The following is an 18,551-nucleotide window of genomic DNA, read 5'->3' as shown; positions in this document are numbered from 1 at the left end:
TGTATCTAATGAAATTCACTAATGTGGTATTAACATAAAGTTGTTTTAATTTCAGATGCTTCAGACATCCTTTAGGTGGGCGCTAATTCCACTGTTCCGTCTGGTGTGTTCTCAACTGCCTGGAAAGGAGGTAACTGACACAGCAAGCTGCATTTAGCAAGAACCCTGTTTTCATGTTCAGATGTATCTTGTCACTAGGTTAGATGATTGCTGGGGTAGCAGCTGCATTTTTTTATGTATACATATATTTATAAAATATGTATGTATATGTATACATATGTATGTGTGTCTACGTAAAAATATACAGATAAAATCAACCTGGTAAATCTCACAATTTTTCCCAAACATAGCTTTAAACTATTAATTCTGTGAGCCACACTCACTTTTTATATGTGAAAAAAGTGAATACTCTTACAAAATGTTTTTCCCCAGCTTCTTGGAAGTTCATTTTTTTTTCTGCTCAGTAAGAATTTTATCATAATTTCATGCCCCCACACTTCATGGTTTGTTACTTGGTCTATTACTCTCACATTTTACTTGATAAGGTCCTGCTTCCTATGATCTTCATTTCTGAGTTTTGATTCTTCACAGCTGCTGCTTTGAAGTCTTAGATAACATTCTGAGCATTGCACACTGTTCCTGGTTTTAAACTTTTCATTCAACTGCAGTTCATAGCTCTGTTTCTTCCAAATAACTTTTCAATAAATGTTACATTCTAATATTCTAAAATGAATGTTTTGCTTTTAATCAGGGCAAAACTGTGCACTCCTTTCTTAAAAATAGCTAGTAACTTTTGTCAAAAGGTTTATTCTCATTTTCAATCCTTTCTTCAAAGGAATTTAAGTCTGTGGTTACTCAGTTCAGGAGAATTCTGAGTCACTGTGTATTTCATATGTGCAGGAAAGTGAGAACTGATGCTCAAACTTGTCTTCATGCCCTCTCTTTCACCACCATATTCTTTTTGACCCAATCCTGTCCGGGACCTGGAAAAGCAGCTGACAGTAACTTACTCCTCTGGATAATATGAAAGTGCGCTGGAGTAGTGAGTGTGTGTGTGTTGTTGAATGGCTGTTAGCTGGAAGCAAGCAGATATAAAACCTCAGGTTTAGCCCTTGCTTTCCCTCTTGATCTACAAGATCTAAAAGAGTGCAGATGAATCTGGACTGCAGGTCACCATTGGGTAAATATTTCCCAACCTTTAGATCTTTAGTTATTAATTTGAAAAAATTGGTCTGTGGTTTTTTTTCACTTTCTTGAATGGACAAAAAATGAGCAAGGACCTCATCTCACATGTTGAGCTGAGAGTGTTTCCAATCTCAAGGCAATAAGGATGTATGAATGGAGAGCTGAGGTCACTGTGGCTGGAGCAGTACTGCACAGATATTTGCACTGTTTTCTCTCCTCTGTGTGTTTTTTATGTGAAGAGTCCTAATTTTTTCATTCCTTAGACCTTTCTGTGCAGTGTCCACAGATATGTCTATGGATACAAACATGCAGTTCTCATGTAAGTTATTTACAACCATGTGAGAGCACAGATGATGCATACTTAGAATTAACACTTGCAAATTGACACCTTGTTCAATTATACACACTGAGTCATAAAGAAATGACAAACTTTTGCCAGCATTAATCTTTCTTCAGAGTCATGATATGGGGCAGAATTATAATAATGAAATATCCTTATTATACAAAACTACTTACAGATATTAGCAGTGCCCTTAGGTATAGGCAGATAAGAACCAGGGCTCCATGGTCGGCCCTGGTAATTCTTCTTGCATTTTCCACAGTCTGGGCCAGTTGTGTTATGCTCACATTCACAAAGTAGTCTTTTGTTTTCTTCTTTACAGCCAGTAGCATGAAGGTTGCACTTACACCTATTTTTAAAAGGCAAAAATAAAACAAAGTGGGATATTATTTAGGGGTGAGGTGGGTTTGAGTTCAGATCATCTTAGAAAAGCATGTCCTACAGCAACCACTTGATCTCTGTGTTGTGGCTGTAGTATTGTTCTGCCATGCTTTGTAAATAGCAAGTTGCAGTATCTTCAGCTTGCACAGGTCTAAAAGTAGAAATTTCACCATGACTCCAAGATGCTGAATCCTTTCTTGTTTTCAGTAATTCAGCTCCACTGAGAGCAACTAAATTATTCATAATTTTTACTACAGACTGGTCTATAATCTTGTAGGAATTCAAGAGTTACTCACTATTCCCAGGAACAAAACAAGTGCTCTGCTCATGTCCTTAGAGAATCTGGCCCAAATTAAGATCCAAATTAGGCCCTGAGAAAACAGACTTCAGTTAAATATCCTCTGCAATGCCACGCTTTGGTAGAAGGGAAGCTCACTATAATGATGTCTTGCCATTCTTGTTCAGAAACTAGTGTCTTGCTGTTCTTGTTCAGCAAGTGCTATTCTTGTTCAGCAAGTACTATCTTGCTCTGAAAGGAAAAAAAAAATTCCTACTGTAATTTGATATAGCTGTAGTTGCTGAAGGTCAGAGGAAATATTTTGGTAGGCACACTTAGTTTTACTTGGGAAAGAAAACCTAATTGAACCTTGTGACAAAATCATTAGATAAACCGGATGCTGCATCTGGTCTCTGAACAATTGTATTTTCTTTAAATTCCTCTCTTTACCTGAAACTGCGACACTTACAGAATGGGAAGTTAGTTTCATAAACAGTCAGGCATTGTCACCTCTTTCCATCCCTTTCCAACAGATGTCAAAGTCAGCTCAAATCTCTTTCTGTTGGGGGCTGGAGAGAAAACTAGTATTTAACGACCTTTCCTGTTTGTTTTCCTCATGATTGTACATCTAGTGATTTAAAGGATTCTCATGTGGGCATTTGTCACCTGTTCCATACAGTGACCAATAATTAGAGCAAAACAACACATGGAATGGCCGAGTGCAAATTAACAGCTCTCAAGCTGACTTCCATTTGGAAGGAATATGACCTGAAGCAATTGGCCACATACGTATATATCCCCAGGGTAGAACAAGCTTGGAGTTGTCATAAGTGGCTGCTGGAGAGAATCCCTAAGAATATGTAATACAGTAGATGGTGGATCATTCTCCTCAATGCTAGAAATGAGACAGATGAAACTGCTGTTATTTGAGCAATGCTCATTCTAAAGAAAAACATGTTCAGCACCTTTAAAATTGAAAATTGCCAAAATGTATTGAATATGCTAGACAACAGAAAGAGCGAGTCATTTTTGTACAATGTCCAAAATATTGGTGCTTGAAGACTAAATCAGTTGTGAATTTTCAATGACTGGCCACTGCAGAATGAAAGATGCCTGTCTGGGTGTCAGTGGATGAGATATGCCTATTCACATAGAGATTGAAGATTTTGGTAAATGGAACTGCTATTAAGAAAAGCAATGGGTGATTTTACTGTCCACACAAATATGAAAATGGAAGACTCCAAACAGGAGAGATGTACAATAATAACAAGACCAAAAAATAGGGTCAGAGGAGAAAAGCAGGAGTAACTGTTCTAGTAACTGTGGAGTTACTAGAACTAATGAGAGAAAGGAAGAGACTGGATTTCTTCCAGTAGGAGATTTCTGTTTTATTGTAGGGACTCATCAGTGTCTGAGGCAGCAAACTGCTCTAGGCAAGAAGAAAAAAAAAGGCTGATTCTGAGGAAAAGCTGTAGTTCTTAGAGCTCTGAAAGGGTGCTGCAGACTGGTAGGGGAACAGAGGTGGGGGAAAATAAATGTATGTCCATCTGCTAATGGGTGTAAATGTGCACAGCTCTTTTAATAAGCACCCCAAAATAAAGAATGGTTGTGTCAGAAAACCTTGTGCAAAATCTCTTTGCACTTCTTAGATGCTGTGCTTGTCTTGTTCCTGGATAGACTGATCCTTGGTTTTGCTTGTAGACAGTGCTGACATTGAAAGAGAACAAAAAGCAACTATAGAAAGCAACGTGGAAGGTACCACGTCTGGGGAAAACTAAGCCAGTATCAAATTCTGTGGTGTATGTGGAACCTTTCTTTAGGAAGGCTGCACTAGGAACTGGGCAATCTGTCCCAGGGACCTCATCAGAGTGTACATATGCACAGTCTTAGAGACTTTTGCAAAGAGAAATGTCTGTTGTGCTTGAGGGACTGACTTCTCTGAATGACTGAAAGAGGTAAATATGCATAGCAGGGCTAAGAGATGATTAGAGTACAATAAAAAGTTAATTCTATCTGTAGGATAAGCAGTAAGAAAAATAGAAATATTTAAGGTTACGGAAAGAAGACTATTTAGGTAAAAGTACCATCCAGATGGACCATGAGAAAACCGCTCTAGTGATGAGATACACTGGATTGTGAGTGGTGTGAAAACAAAGCAGCAGAGTCTGGGCCTTTGGCATTTCAACTGCCAATCAGCTGAGCACCACTGATCTGGTAGCTGACTTGGACTCCAAGCAGATCACTGTCAGGATGAGGACATCAGCTTCCTGTAGAAGACTGCCCAAGTTCAGCTCTTTTTTAAGGAAGGTTACCTTTCTTTTGTACTCCGGAGGTAAGGAAATATTTTGTTACCTTATAGAATATCCATGATGATAAATTATTACTGAAAATCCTAGGTACCATTAAACACTTGCTTTGAAGGTAGTTCCTAGCTGTTATTGCTTTAATTCTGAGATAGGAACAAAAGGTTTATGAGATTTACCTACAAAGCACATTGAACACCAAATTTCATATAGCCTTTGTTGATCCTCCCCTTAGCAGAATGTTGTCGCTTTGGCTGCATGTATAAGAATGGAGGAGTTCTGAAAACCTAAAGAACTGATTTGACATCCTGTGTATTGAGTTCCAGATGACAATATTTTTTGTGCCTATACAGTTCTTGAAATCCAAAGAAAAAAGCCAAAGTCCTGCGTGAGGTATTACGTATACACGCCCAGAAATGCAATTACTGGGTAGCAGTGGGTGGGTAGCAGCTGCTTGGCACACCAAGTAGGTTTGCCTGTGCACGAAGAAGGGACAACAGAGGGAGCTGTAAAAAGTACAGCAGGTTTGAGAATACAGGTTAAGGTCTGGCAAACGTGGGAGGACGTATGCTGCAGCCTGTGCACTGCACTGGCAAACAGCCTAAGGACAAAATCTCATGTAAGGACACAGCAAATGTTAAGGGCAAAGTGCAGTTTTGAGATACAGTACATGCTCACTGTAAATGGCACTGCTGAGGTCTAATGCTTGTATGACTTTACAAAGAATGTCGGAAGTCCATGATTATAAATATCAACAACTCCATGGACAATTAGGTCACATATGGGGAGATGCAGGCCTTGAAATAGCTTTCTACCTGAAGGGAAAAGCTATCTGCCTATTATGTCTGGTGACAGTTTTTCCAGCCTTTTTTTTTTTATTGCTCCTGGTGGGGGGCAGCTCTGCCAGTGTTGAGCTTGTGTAAGTGAATGCCTCTGCTCCACAATACTTGCCTGCATTTGGAAACTTCCACCCTGACGTTGCCACAGCACAGCTGATATCCATCTTTCCAGTTAAACCTGTGAGGACTCTCCCTGTTAAGCAGCCTGGTTACAGCACACGCAAGAACACATTTCCCTCAACGTGCAAATTCAATTTGGAATTGCTGGAGATTGATATTGCTGTCCAATGCTATAAACTCTAATTGTGTGGGAGAACAAATTTGTTTTTCTGACCACTCATCTCTGACAGACTCATTATTTTGTCATAAAGCAATTGAAATGATATTTTTGGCAGTTACATAAGGTGCAGGAAGCACTCTGGCGTGCTGAAGGAGCAGTGCTGTTGTAGTGGGAGCCCTGGGTGCGCTGTGTTCCTCACAGACTCTATTTACATACAGACAACTGACATTAAAATGCTGTAAATATCACCAAGGTAATTGCTAATAGCGTGCTGATGCTCCTGCATGGGAGTGCCAACCAACAGACTGGGGGGCACGTGAGGGGATCGTTGATGTTGAAGAGATTATTCATGAGAAAGAAAGACAAGAGAAGCTCTTTGATACATTTTTAACGACTAGCCATATGTTCCTCACTTAGAAACATCTCTGAATCGTTCTAGGTCATCGCCGAAGTTTGGAAAATCAACTTAAAACCAACTTGGAAGACTTCTGCCCAGACCCTTTGCTTTTACATGCCACGAGTCGGCTCTCTGCTCCCAGGTAAGCAAAGCCTGAACTTGCAGAGGAGTTGGTATGTTTGCTCTTCACGTTCCTGCCCACATATTGTAAAATACCATCCCTGCACAGTTTTAATTAGGCATTTTAAAACACTCCTAGGAATGTTAGGAGCCTTAGTCAGCTCCTTGGTGCTAGCAACTACTTCCAGCACCTTGTTACAGTGGTCCTAAAGGACTCGGCCATGCTTTTCATGACATCAAATGTGTTAAGGCTGTCATCTACATTATGCCTCTCAAGCTTACTAATGACCTTAAGGCAGCTTCACCAGTGAGATTTAGTTTTCTAATATAATCTAGACAAAGATGAAAATTCCACGTTACAAACACATTTGAAGTAGAGGAGAGATTAGGTTGAGAAAGTGAAAGTCAAAATATAAGCACCTTTACAATATACCATGAAATCTTTTGGGTAAAACCAGCTTTGATGGTTCATTATTTTTCAGATTTTAATTTTTTTTTGACTCTTTATGAGGCAAATTCAGCATAACTTGAGAAACTGTATGTACAGGTAAATTACAAAACTTTTGCACCATTGAGTGTGCAAGGTAAACAACATGAAAATACTTAGAATAAGTCTGATTTTCCTTTAATTTTTTCTAACAAGTGGAACATGTTTTCATTGAGGCTTATATTTGCTGAATATTATTATTCATTATATTGTAAGATTTTTCCATGTCATGTCAAAAAACCCCACAAAGTATGCTGGTCCTTATCCTAATTTCCAATGCTTAATAGATTTTGTGGGGATGAAAACAAGTATAAAGGATACTGTCATGAAGAAATAAAATGACTGCTGGCCAATTTATTACTGTGAGGATGCAACAGACAGTGAGAACACGCTTACATAAAAGCGATAACAAGACAATTACTGCAATCTCTGCTACCAGTGCTCACTGTAGGGACTACCCATCTGAAGAAGTTCTGAGCTAAAAGGGTAAAAAAAAAACCCTAAGGATGGTTGACAATCAGAAAATGGCATGGGTTGCTGGCTGCAAGTAGGTCTGCTGAACAAATGTTCACGTGAAGCAGAAAAGTAAATTCGGGTTTCTATTCTCTTTTTTTTTGAGTCATATGAATATCTCAGGTCCACGTTGCTGTAAGGAATCAAACTCCAAAGAAGGCACTACATATTTTTCTGGAATTTAGAAACAAGATCCCTATGGTCTGCTGGTAAAATGTAGACACTGTAGTGAGAGTAATGAAATGTGAGGCCTCTTTTTCACTTGTTTATTTCTGGAAATGCCTTCTGCTGGTCACCAGTCTTTTTCCCTGTCCTTTTCCCTGAATTTATCTAATACATCATAATCTCCCACCGAAAAAAAAGTCCTTTGTGGAATAGGGCTAAATCAATAATAAAGGATAAACAAATTCAGTAATAACAAATATAACTTTGTATAGGTAGATATATTATTCTTTCATTTGCAAAGCAAGGACTAATGTTGGATCAGGTTTTTAAGCTTCTTAAATCTGTAAGTAGCTTTGTGGCTAGAAAAGAAGTTTAACCTGCGCTCAGTAATCCTGCTGCACCTTAGTACCTTAGAATCCAGAGATTTACAGAAGCCTCTTCAACTTTATTCTTCACTGTTTCGTTTTCACTGCTAAATTTGGGAGGAAATTGAATTAGACTCCCACAGGCAGTATGGAAAATTGGGGAAAATAGCTTCTTATTCTCCCTCAGCTGAATATAATATATCTAGTGGGGAACAGCAAAGCCTAGGCAGAGAACATGTTTGCTTTGCTTTCTCAGTGGCCTACTTCCAAGCAGTTCAGAGAGCTTGAAATTAAAAAAAAAGACAACAACAAAATCCAAAAGGGCAGCATAATTCCCTTTCCTGCAGTCCCAAGGCTCACAGAAAGCATTCAGGGCATAGTATTGCCCACTGTTTGCACTAAGCCAGCCCAACATTAAGAGAATGCAAGTGCTAAATTTAATATAAGATTTATTGTGTTCATAAGCTAGTAAACATTTCTATATACTGTCAAGTAAATCCTGGCCAATACAAGTAAGAACTATCAGATCATTACTGACCAATTTATATCTCAACCTGTATTTGATTAGTACATTGTCTGATAGATGCACATTGTCTTCCTTCTGAAGGGAAACATTAGTGGGGCAGGTCCTTCTGCCTTGCTGCTCCTTTTCCCCTGCCACTTTCAGACAGAGGGCCACAAGCTACCATACCTTGCCAAATAAACTGTAAATGTTTCTGAAATGCAGTAGTTTACCAGATGACATCCTTCCAGACAAACAGAGGCAACTGAAAATGTTTACAGGCTACATCAACAGCACTCATCACAAAGACAGAAAGGAGGAGGCAGTACCCTGAGCAAACTCTTCAGTATTTAAGCATGTGAAACTGTTCTGATTTTGTGGCTAGATAAAAAATGTTACAGATCAGCAGATATGAAAATATTCACTTTCTTCAGTCTCTTAGATCCAAAGTCTAAAAATAATCCACTGTTGCTAATGTCTAGTAGAACAGAACAGCTAATTCTGAGTTATTTCAGTTTACCACATAAAAAAATGCTCATCCTTAATATTAAATACTTGGATAAACCTAGCCAAGTGGCATGGGCACATGCTTTTTTTAACTTTGATTTCATATTCTCTAAGTGTTAAAGCAGAAATAAATGTTTGAACATATACCCGCTGTTAGCTGCTGAAGAGAACCAACTTCCATTCCCTTCCTAAACATTCATTTTTGCTTTTTTTTCTTCAGAGATATTAGTTTTCATTGAAATGTGTCAATAAAAAGAGTGGCTATAAAATCTGCTAGGGTTTGCCAGCAGCATGTTCTGCAAATAATTTCACTCGTGAACACAATTTGCCAGATTCTTAGCTGATGTAAATCCATCTGGCTCCTGTAGATTCAATGAATTTATGTTAGTTTGCACTGCCTGAAATGAGGCCTAATTTGTTTCCAGCTTTCATTCATATTATCCTAGGCTTGGTGGCTGTATTTTTAGATAATGGCAGATAACCTTTTTATAATTTTCACTGGCAGGTCCAAGATCTTGAATAAGCATGGGATGGAAACTGGGAGTCAGTGGAGGATAAGGAGCCCAGGTGTGATGTGCTTAGGGACAGGACTGCTGAGAAGGTAGGATGCCAGTACTTTACATTGTTTCTATGCATCCATTTTGCTCTAATCTTTAACCTCAGAAATAGGAAGCTTTTCTTATCTACATGAAGGATGCTGAATAGGCACAATGGCAGTCATGTCTCTCAGAGTGGAAGCAAAATCTCTTGCTAAGATGAAGACCAATAACGACAGTTTTTTCCAGTGCTACCAACTGATCATTTAACACTAGTGGTTGTTTGGGAGGCTCCCAAAGTACCAAAGAAGAATTGAGAAAAAACATCCACTGCTTTTTCTCAAAAATTAGTTTTTCTTTTTCCTTCTCTCTCACTTGAGATTTCCTTCTTTCTCACTGGAATCCCTTTAGTCTCACCCACTAAGTTGCTGTATTTCACACTGCAATCAATGTCTTGATACGTGGAAGGGACGAGATGGCAGAGGGGGAAGCACGTGCTGCAGAGGTACTACACAGTTAAGGTGTTCTGAGTTGTCATGATGCATCTCCTGTTTTCATTGGTTTGCTCCAACTATCAAGAAAAGCTAGGAGAACTAAAAACCTGAATAACCTCACTTCCCATACTGCTGTGTATCTGAGAGACAAAGGCTACTGGGACAGGAATGTATCTCTCTCTCCTCACCAGCTGGAATAACAAAGTCTGCTTGGCAGTACCCTGCCATAATCCATTTGATAGTGCAAAGAAGTTAAGCACAGCATCTGAGATTTGACAACTGCTCATTGCTATCAGGATATTAAGGAAGAAAAGTTTTTATTATTTTAAATTTTTTGCTGCTGTCCAATATCCTGCTTAGCCAGCCTTAGTTTGCCATCCATTATTAGGCAGTAAGTCATTATCAACTAGTCTATAGACATGAACAGATACCCAAAACACACCTATTTTAATTGCTGTAATACCACCTGGCAGAATTTAACCACTTTATCACAGCAAGTGTAAAAGTCTGTACCGCAACCTGGTAGATTTTTAAGAATGTGGCACACAAGCCTCTGATAAATGGCGGATCAATATATCATTGCAAAATTTTATAGCTTACAAATTTAAAAACAGAAATTAAGAAGTCTTCAGGAGTCACTGTTTTCTCCCAATACAAATCTGAACATTAGATTGGAAATTCCCAGCATTTTGCTAATGTGCATCACCACTTTTAAGTTTATTGAGAAACCAATTTTCCTGGGTTTAATTTAATTAATAAATACCAGTCTTACATCTGCTCAGCAGCAATCCCAAGAAAGCTGCTCTAAGATGCTAGTGATTACACCAAATTTCCTGTCTTTATTTGTAAGTAGTATTTCACAGCATCAGCTGCCAGCTGGTATCCTGAATTCTTTTTCTCAACACAACACTGAAAAGGAACAATTTGTTGTGTGGGAGGTCTAGAATTGTGGTCATTAAATTACCATCCAAGCGGACATGCCTACAATACCATTCAAAAATGTTGTTTAACTGTCTGCAGTGAGGGAAATTTTATTCTCTCACGCAGCAATACCCTAAAGTGAGCTGTTACAAATTTGTGCCCACAATCGATGCTGGATGGACCTGACTGAAGCAGAAATACCTTTACTTCAAGCTTAGAGAATGACTCAGGGTGTAGCACCTATTGTGTCACAGTAGGGAATAAAGTATTTTTATGAGACATTGGCAGGAGAGCAGTGTTTCTGCTACATGAGAAACAAGCAAGGTTAATTTCATACTGATTTTGGTAACTTTTTGAGGACTATAATAGAGAAAAGCAGCATAAAAATATCCATGGTGCACGCAGAATTCAACACCAGGGAAACCAGTTCTGTGAAGCAGTACATCTGCTGCTCTTTTCAAAAGATTTTAAAGCATTTCTGTTTAAGAGACCTCCCATGGACTCATTTAAAAGCTCAAATGTGCCCCTACTAGTCACTGCTGCAGAGATGGTATATATAGAATAGTGGCGTAGGGACTGAAACTGGTTGCCTCCAAGGGAGAGACAATATGCCTTGTGCTACTCTGAGGAATACTCCTGAGAGGAGCAGTGGGTGTAAGCCCTGGCTCAGGGCAGAGACACCCTGCTGTCCTCAACGGGTGTCCTGCACAAGGACTGGCCCCCACAGCAGCTGGTAGGGCGGGATCCTGCATGTGGGCAGGGAAGAGGTGCAGAATAGCCCACCCCACATACACTGACTTTTGGACATCAGGTATCACTTGACAAAGTGAGATCTCTCTGATAGCTTTAATGCAATGAGTAGCAAGGTCCTGTTCCTACTGCAGTCAGTAACAGGAAAGGTTTTTCTCTGGGTGCTGGTTATCAGGACTCAGTGAGGAACCTTCTCTCTTGCTCATTCTCTGATAGGCATCTGCTGTGACTAGCTCTGCTTTTAACCCCTCTTGTTCTGTTTAGGTCTGCAGGTGAGGGGATTTTACAAATCAAACAAAGCTCTGATGAGACTTCCACCTCCTTTCCAAAAAAACACCAAGACCATGGAAAAATTGTTTCCAAGAAGAAGGTGGGTTGTAGTTGAGAGAAAAGCAAACACAAAGCAGAATAATTCACAGAGGTTGTTTAACCCTTTCAGAGCTGCTGGTTCAAGCCAACTCATGGTAGCTCCTGTGATCCCCCGAACTGGGCAGGCTCCTGCAGCGACAGGATTCATGCAGGATGTGCAAGGAAATGGAGCTGGAGCAAGGGATAGGAGCCAGCAGGAAAGATTTGGGCAGTTGATCAGGAGGTTGCACTTCTGTTTAAAAACAGCCAGAAAGGAGTCAGACTTTTCTCCAAAGATAAAAGGTCTATTGAAAATATCCTTGGTTTTTTTGCTACATATGTTGGCTGCCTTTTGCTTCAGGTGTACCACCAATACACACAACCAGCAATAAAGCACACGTAGAGAAAAAAGGCTGAGTTCTCATTCCAGTAAGTTCTGTTAATAAATAGCTACATACAACCTAACAGTCCCTGAAAAGCCCAGGATTCAAGTGCTTTAAATAGACAAAATCAGATTTCCTTTCTTTTATCTGTCTTGTTCTATAGGAGATATATTAGGGAAAGGTAAAGAAATATTGATAAAAGCACTTTTTTATTTTTAATATCACCATGAGATGTCTAGGCAGTGACTGGACATTTAGAAAAACCAGGGTAAGTGAGGGCATAAGCAGAAATGTAATTCAGGTTGTCTTTTGAGACTCCTGAGAATCCAGATGTGAAAACTTTTCACATATGATTTAATGGCTTCTTCATGGATACTTTTATATAACAAATATGTAAATTATCATTAAATTATGAGGACACAGCCTAGCCAAAAACTAATGTTTGATTCTGATAAATAGCTTAATATTCGTCTTTTCAGACTTTTTCCTCACTCCTCATCTGCACAGAAGCCATTACCCAAGATTCATCGTTGCAACCACTCTGAAAGGCACCTTTTCACACAGCTAAACTGTTTCCTCCTGTTCCCTGCCAGTGGTTTGCTGTTCTGCTGGTTATAGCTGATATTACTCCTTGGTATTCCTGACTTTAAGGCCTTGGAATCGCCCCTCTCCCTCTGCAGTGATGCCATGATTACCAAGAAGCAAGGAGCGCAGGGCAGCCGCTGCGTGCGGAGCGCTGGCCCCGTCCCACCGCGCTCTGCCGGGTCCTGCCGCTGCCTCCGCGTGGTGCTTCTCACACGGCCGAAGGAGAAGAACGTGCTTACTGCGAGGGCAGGTTAATTGATCTCTTTTTGAAAAATCATGTTGCTGAACTTGAACTTTAAGGATAATTATAAGGCATAAAGCAGCTCTGTTCTTTTCTGGAGCGTGTTCCGAGGTATTCATGATTCAACTATAAAAGCTGAGGGTGCATAATGAACTGTTCAGAGCAACTAATGCTGACTAAATATTTCAAAAGTGGTTTTGTTCTGGTGTTTTCTTGTGTTTCATTAGGGTTGATTTTCAAAAAGCTTAAGCCTCACAGCTCCATCTAAAATAATTGGGAATTGGTAGTTGCTTATTACCAAAGCCGACACTCCCAATCCACTTTAAAATACATACAACTTTTATTGTCCCTTTTTTATTTCTTTTTCTTTTCTTTTAGTTTTTTGTCTCAATTGGAGGTCATAACTTAAAAGAGAAAAGTTAAAAAACCAAACAACATTTCTCATTGTTTATCATGCTAGCCTCAATTTTTTAACTTTCAAAATCCATACAGTATAAGCTCCTTGTCACAGAATAATTCCCTCTGGAATTATTATGATACGAATTATTTGCCAGTAGTGCCATGTAAACAATTGATTTTTCAGTTCACTGATTGAACTGAAAAAAACTGGGGGAAAAAATAATTTGTGTCAAATGAAATGCGTTGTTTTATTTACAGATTTTAAATCCAATTTTAGAAATTATTTTTGAATTTTTTTTTTAAACAACAATATTTCCAAAGGAAAAATTGTGCCTTTTTTTGAGTTCTCAAAAAAATCAGTCAAAACTACTTATTAATGTGAGTTGAATTCTGATACTTTTAGCCATTCCGGATAGAATTTTCTTCTGTGAATAATTCATACTTCAAAAATACTAATCCTTTCTCCTGCTGAAGAAAACTAGATGACAAGTGAGCTGTTGAAGTATGTCAAAAGCACTTAGCATCCTCTAGCTAACTTAGATACTGAAAAAGAGCTGTTGGGTCACTTTACCTCTAGCCCTGTTGGTATAACAACTGGCACAATGAAATTATTTGTTGTGAGTAATTTTAAACAGTTCAGGAAATGAAGTTCTAACTGTATCTTTTCTTTTTAATTTGGGAAAACAATTCTTCTTTCATCTAATATATTTCAGTTGGTGACTTTGTGTAGAGAAAGATTACTTTCTTTTTCAAAAATACCATATGACTACTGTTTAATTATAGACACTACTTATTGTTATCTTGAAGCCACTATACTGGTTAGATCTGCAAACGTTTTATTATTTCATATTAAAGCCAGTGGAATTAAACAAGATAGGAAAATTTTAAAGGCTTTTTAGTAAGAGAATACTTGAGATAACCACAGAAGCACAGAATATTCTGAGTTGGAAAGGGCCCACAAGGACCACAGATGGTCTGTGGGTATGACTCCTAATGGATGACTTGGTCTTCTTGGAGCTGGGTGGTCAGAGCTAGGCAGTCCTATTCATTAATCAGAAGCAGCTGGAAAGGAGCTCTTGAACTTCAAATGGTGAAAGGGAGAGGAGACCTGGCTTCTGGCATTGGCCTGGGAGCAGCAAGCAGGTGATGTATGGACGTGTGTACAGGCCTGCCCATCGTGGTACCACCAACACTGGTTTTCCCCCAGGACCAAAACAGGTCTGCCACTGGGGTTAATACTTGCCCTAGCCCCAAACTCATGTGACATGGGACAAGAGGCTTTGTGTATGTCTTTGTGAAATGGGGTTGATGACACTGCTTTGATAAGTTTAGATGGCAAAGGGCTGGTAGCTTTAAAGCAGAGTCTTAAAATTCTGACCTAATGTCAGATGCGAATAAAATAATGATTGCTTTTGGCCTTCAAGTGCACTGAAACATTTATTATTCATGTTTGTTTTTAACAAATACTGGGTAAATCAAAGAATGTTCACACAGAAGCTGCACTGTCCACTGAGAAGCTGGGAACATGTTTTTGTTGTCTTCAAAAACAGACATGCTGGGAGGTCGAATTTGATCCAGTGACTATAATATTCCATGTACCAGAAGAACTAAACAACTTCATTTATATTTTAAATGTTTCAAATCAATACTTCCCTTCATATTGTGTGACCCCCGCCAGGAAACTCTTATAACTGAAAATTTAAGGAATAGATTGCAAGTTATGAATAATGTAAGGCTGTCAGAGGGGAAAGCAAATTGTGAAATACTGCTGACAGAAACAATCAGTACATGTTTATACTGAAGAACAAACTTTAGCAATTCCGTCTTGCATAACACAGTTTTTAAAATCCCATACAAACTTTTCAGTTTCCCCTGAAATGTCAACCAGGCTTCCTCAGCATCAAACTCCCCTGGAAAATATACAGTCTGTTTGTGTTCTCAAAGAATGAGCTAATCTGGAAGTAAAATGCTTGCATATATATATATATATATATATATATATATAATAAATAGCTCTATGAAAAATAATGGAGAACTAACAGATGCAGGTAAAGAAAGAGCCTGGATTTGAAAAAAAAAGTCATTAATACAGGGATGTCTAGCAGCGTCTATTTCTCAAGCAGCAGGCTATTACAAGGAACATATCTAGCAAGATGGGACAGGATCTGATTTGGGGCATAGACAGTCAGATGGTGAACAAGAGCTTCCTTGCATTAAAGCATTCTTCAGGGCATAAGGAGAGTGCTGTTCAAAATGAATTGGGTTTTGTTTGCACACTGACAGAGAGGTGCCATCAACTGAAAATAAGAAGAGGTATTTGTCCTGAAGACCTGATGAGTAGGAAGAGACAAGGTGCCCTGAGAGTGTCCTTATAAGAATGCCTGCATGACACAGAGCTTTATCTTTAATGAACTTGGGCATAATTATGAGAAACCTGAATTATGCAAATAAAAAATCAAGAAGAAAAACATAATGACCACTTTATTAGAAAATATCTTTGGAAGTAATAACTCTGGGGATGAAGAAGTTGGTGCCTGTGTCTGATGTGTTTTATAGCTGTGTTCTCTCTCTCGGACAGAGTTGCAGAGAAGAAGGATGGAGACAGCTCTACTGGGATTTAGGATGGTGCCCACAGCAGTCACCACCTCCTGTCCCCACCATTACTGTTCATTGTTGTTCCTCATTTATTCTCATGCCTGCTCAGCATTTCCTTCCATTGACCTACACAAGCCAGGAGGGGGGAGCATTACACAGGACATAGAATTGCCCCCAGATCTTGTTAAGGCTGTTCTCTGCTTTCACACCGAGCAAAAAACCTCAGGAGAGGAAAAGGGCAGCACTTGTGGATTTTCTGCTATATACGGATTTATCATGATATAGCAAATGGTCTGAACCAAATGACTTAGTGGCAAGTATAATCATATCACAAAGGTAACAAGCTTCTGGCACCTGTTCAAGCATTTTCTAACAGAAGTTGAATGTAGCTTTCAGAATACAACATTTCTATTCCTTTTTTTTCCTATGCAAATCACTCCTGCGTTTTGTCTCTGTTTTACCCCTTTATGATATTGTCTGGGTTTTCAGATGCTGACCTACCTGTGAAGATAAAGAACTTGATAAAATAAGAGAAAAAAAGTCTTAGTCTGTAACAGGATTCTGTTGAGATGCATGCACTGCAGACTGTGAACTCCAAGAACAGCCAGGACAAAACAGTTGTCGCCTTCTTGGTCTTGCTGGCCCTGGCTCCTGTGGCTGCAAGGTAGGACAAGTGCCCTGGGCTGTTGCTGGCAAGTTTCTTAGGATGAAGTTTCCCCTACACCTCAGGGCAATTCTTTCTCTTTCTTGTTTGACTAATTTAGTTATAGAAGCTGAATTTTTAAACCTGGTTTCTTTTAAAATCTGCTAAATTTATGAGGATATGAAAAAATACACATTTTATGTGTTAGGAGTTAGAGGGAAGCTCCTGTATACAGAGCACTGAGACTGGACTTTGTGTTATATTAACTATGTTTGCATTGCAGCAAATGTTTGCACAACTCTCCAAAAAGTCTCTCTTCTGTTACAACATACACTCAGCCAAATTTAAATTGCAGAACCTTTTTCTTTGGGAGTAGGCCTTTTTTGTGGTCTTAATATGGGCAAGAGGTTTTTAGAAGCCCTGGTATAATAAACACAATCAAAATTTACAAAATCCCTAATTTTATCCAAGAGTCAGCACTAAACCACCTTTAGGTCATTTCATTTTAAATGCCAAATGCCTCTGAAAATCTAATGTGATGCTCTTTGGATGAAGCCTTTAGAGCATATGTCTCTCCTCTCCACAGTTCACAAGCAGGCTCCATTTCAGCTACACTCTACTTAGTCAAAACCTGGGTATGACTGTACAGTGAGGAAACCAATGAACTGCATTAAAACGATATACTGCACCTGCTTGTGGAATCAAAAGACATAACCCTTTGTCATTCTGGTGGTATGGCTGTCCTGCATCCCTCCTCTTTAAAGCATCTATATTTTATGAAGCATTAACAGACAAACAAACACATAGACCACAAAATCCAAAGTCTGCATTAGTCTCCAAAAGTAACCATTGGAAAAAAGAGATATTTCAGAATCTGATCTCTCAATATAGACATTCAGTATCTGTAAAAAACAAAAGTGCAGTTGTATATTTTAAGACACCAAGTCTAAAACATGAGATATTTGTACATGTCAGAATGGAGGCTGTTGTGGTCATCTACCTGAAAGGATTATTACTGGAAGGAATCACCACGTTGATAGTTACTTCTGCAGTGACTAACTGATCTACCTGATGAGAAGGTAAAATGATACAAACTGGTTTGGGTGCGTAAGGATTCTACACTGTCGAAACTTTGAGACATGTACAGTAGAGGAGAAATTAAATGTTATTTTACTTTTCCTTTCATCCAACTGTTTCTCCACTTCCCCTTCACCATTCAGGAAAAAATCAAATGGAAAAGGGGGATGAAACCCTTTACTTCTCTCCATCCCCCACTCCCTCTCCCATCTAGCTTCTGGATTGGGTTAAACATTTTCAGTAGCAGAATATTAGCAATTAATGACACTCAGATTGTTTGATCTTTACTTCATTAATAACTATAACACACCATTCTGGAACCACAGCTTCCCACCTTTTAATTTTTCTCCTGTGTTGCAGAGGGGAAGTAGCTGCCCTTGCTGGCAGACTGCAATTCCTATGGGATACAAGTGATTAAAAATGTAACTGGCTCCTTGCTGTTTCACTGTCCTGCTGGAAGAATTATTTCAGGGGCATTCAAAGGAAGGGAGGCATGGTTCCATAAGCACAGGATCTTTAATGAAGCTTGCTAAATGATAAGCAATTTTCTGCATTGACAAAGTATAATAGGTTTACTTTTTCTTTGTAAATTGAGATGTTCTTGCTGAAGGTTTCAATTCCTTCTTTGAGCCACATGGGCAGCGCTACAACTAAAGGAGTCATGATCACCAAAGACAGAAACAAAGACAGTGAGAAATGAGCAGCTGGAGGGATGCAGGGTGTGGGAGGAGGGAAGGAGGATTTCCCAAAGTGGGTCACTGACAAAACAGATGTCTTGTCATACTGCAGCTCTGTCCCCTGTCCCAACTGCCCTCAATGCACCCTGTTCCTGCCGTCTCTGCTCCCCCAGTGGAGTAGAAGGTTGTGGGACCTTCTGTGCTCTAACTGGGGGGTGGAAATGGCAGGGTTTTTTAAAAA

General features: G+C 39.2%; 1 protein-coding gene and 1 long non-coding RNA gene across 11 annotated transcripts in view; one reads left to right on the top strand and one right to left on the bottom strand.

The window, feature by feature from the left end:
* The window catches only part of LOC116790907, a 42,485-nt gene extending 33,223 nt beyond the window's left edge, over positions 1 to 9,262 (top strand). For 2 of the 3 annotated variants that reach the window (XR_004358531.1, XR_004358533.1), the window contains one exon: positions 9,167 to 9,256. This is a non-coding gene — a long non-coding RNA (uncharacterized LOC116790907). Of the gene's footprint in view, positions 1 to 6,044; positions 6,145 to 7,245; positions 7,367 to 9,166 lie in introns of those variants that run through there. The other variant, XR_004358532.1, reaches the window with a different exon arrangement.
* The window catches only part of NTNG1 (netrin G1), a 149,750-nt gene that overhangs the window by 57,130 nt on the left and 74,069 nt on the right, over positions 1 to 18,551 (bottom strand). For all 8 annotated transcript variants that reach the window (XM_032696421.1, XM_032696418.1, XM_032696416.1 and 5 more), the window contains exon 4: positions 1,702 to 1,874. In XM_032696421.1, the coding sequence (XP_032552312.1) occupies positions 1,702 to 1,874 (173 nt within the window). The remainder of the gene's footprint in view (positions 1 to 1,701; positions 1,875 to 18,551) is intronic.

Source organism: Chiroxiphia lanceolata, chromosome 9 (assembly GCF_009829145.1).
Source record: "Chiroxiphia lanceolata isolate bChiLan1 chromosome 9, bChiLan1.pri, whole genome shotgun sequence".
Lineage (NCBI taxonomy): Eukaryota > Metazoa > Chordata > Aves > Passeriformes > Pipridae > Chiroxiphia > Chiroxiphia lanceolata.
Note: the sequence above shows the minus strand (reverse complement) of the source record. Positions and strands in the feature narration are given on the sequence as shown.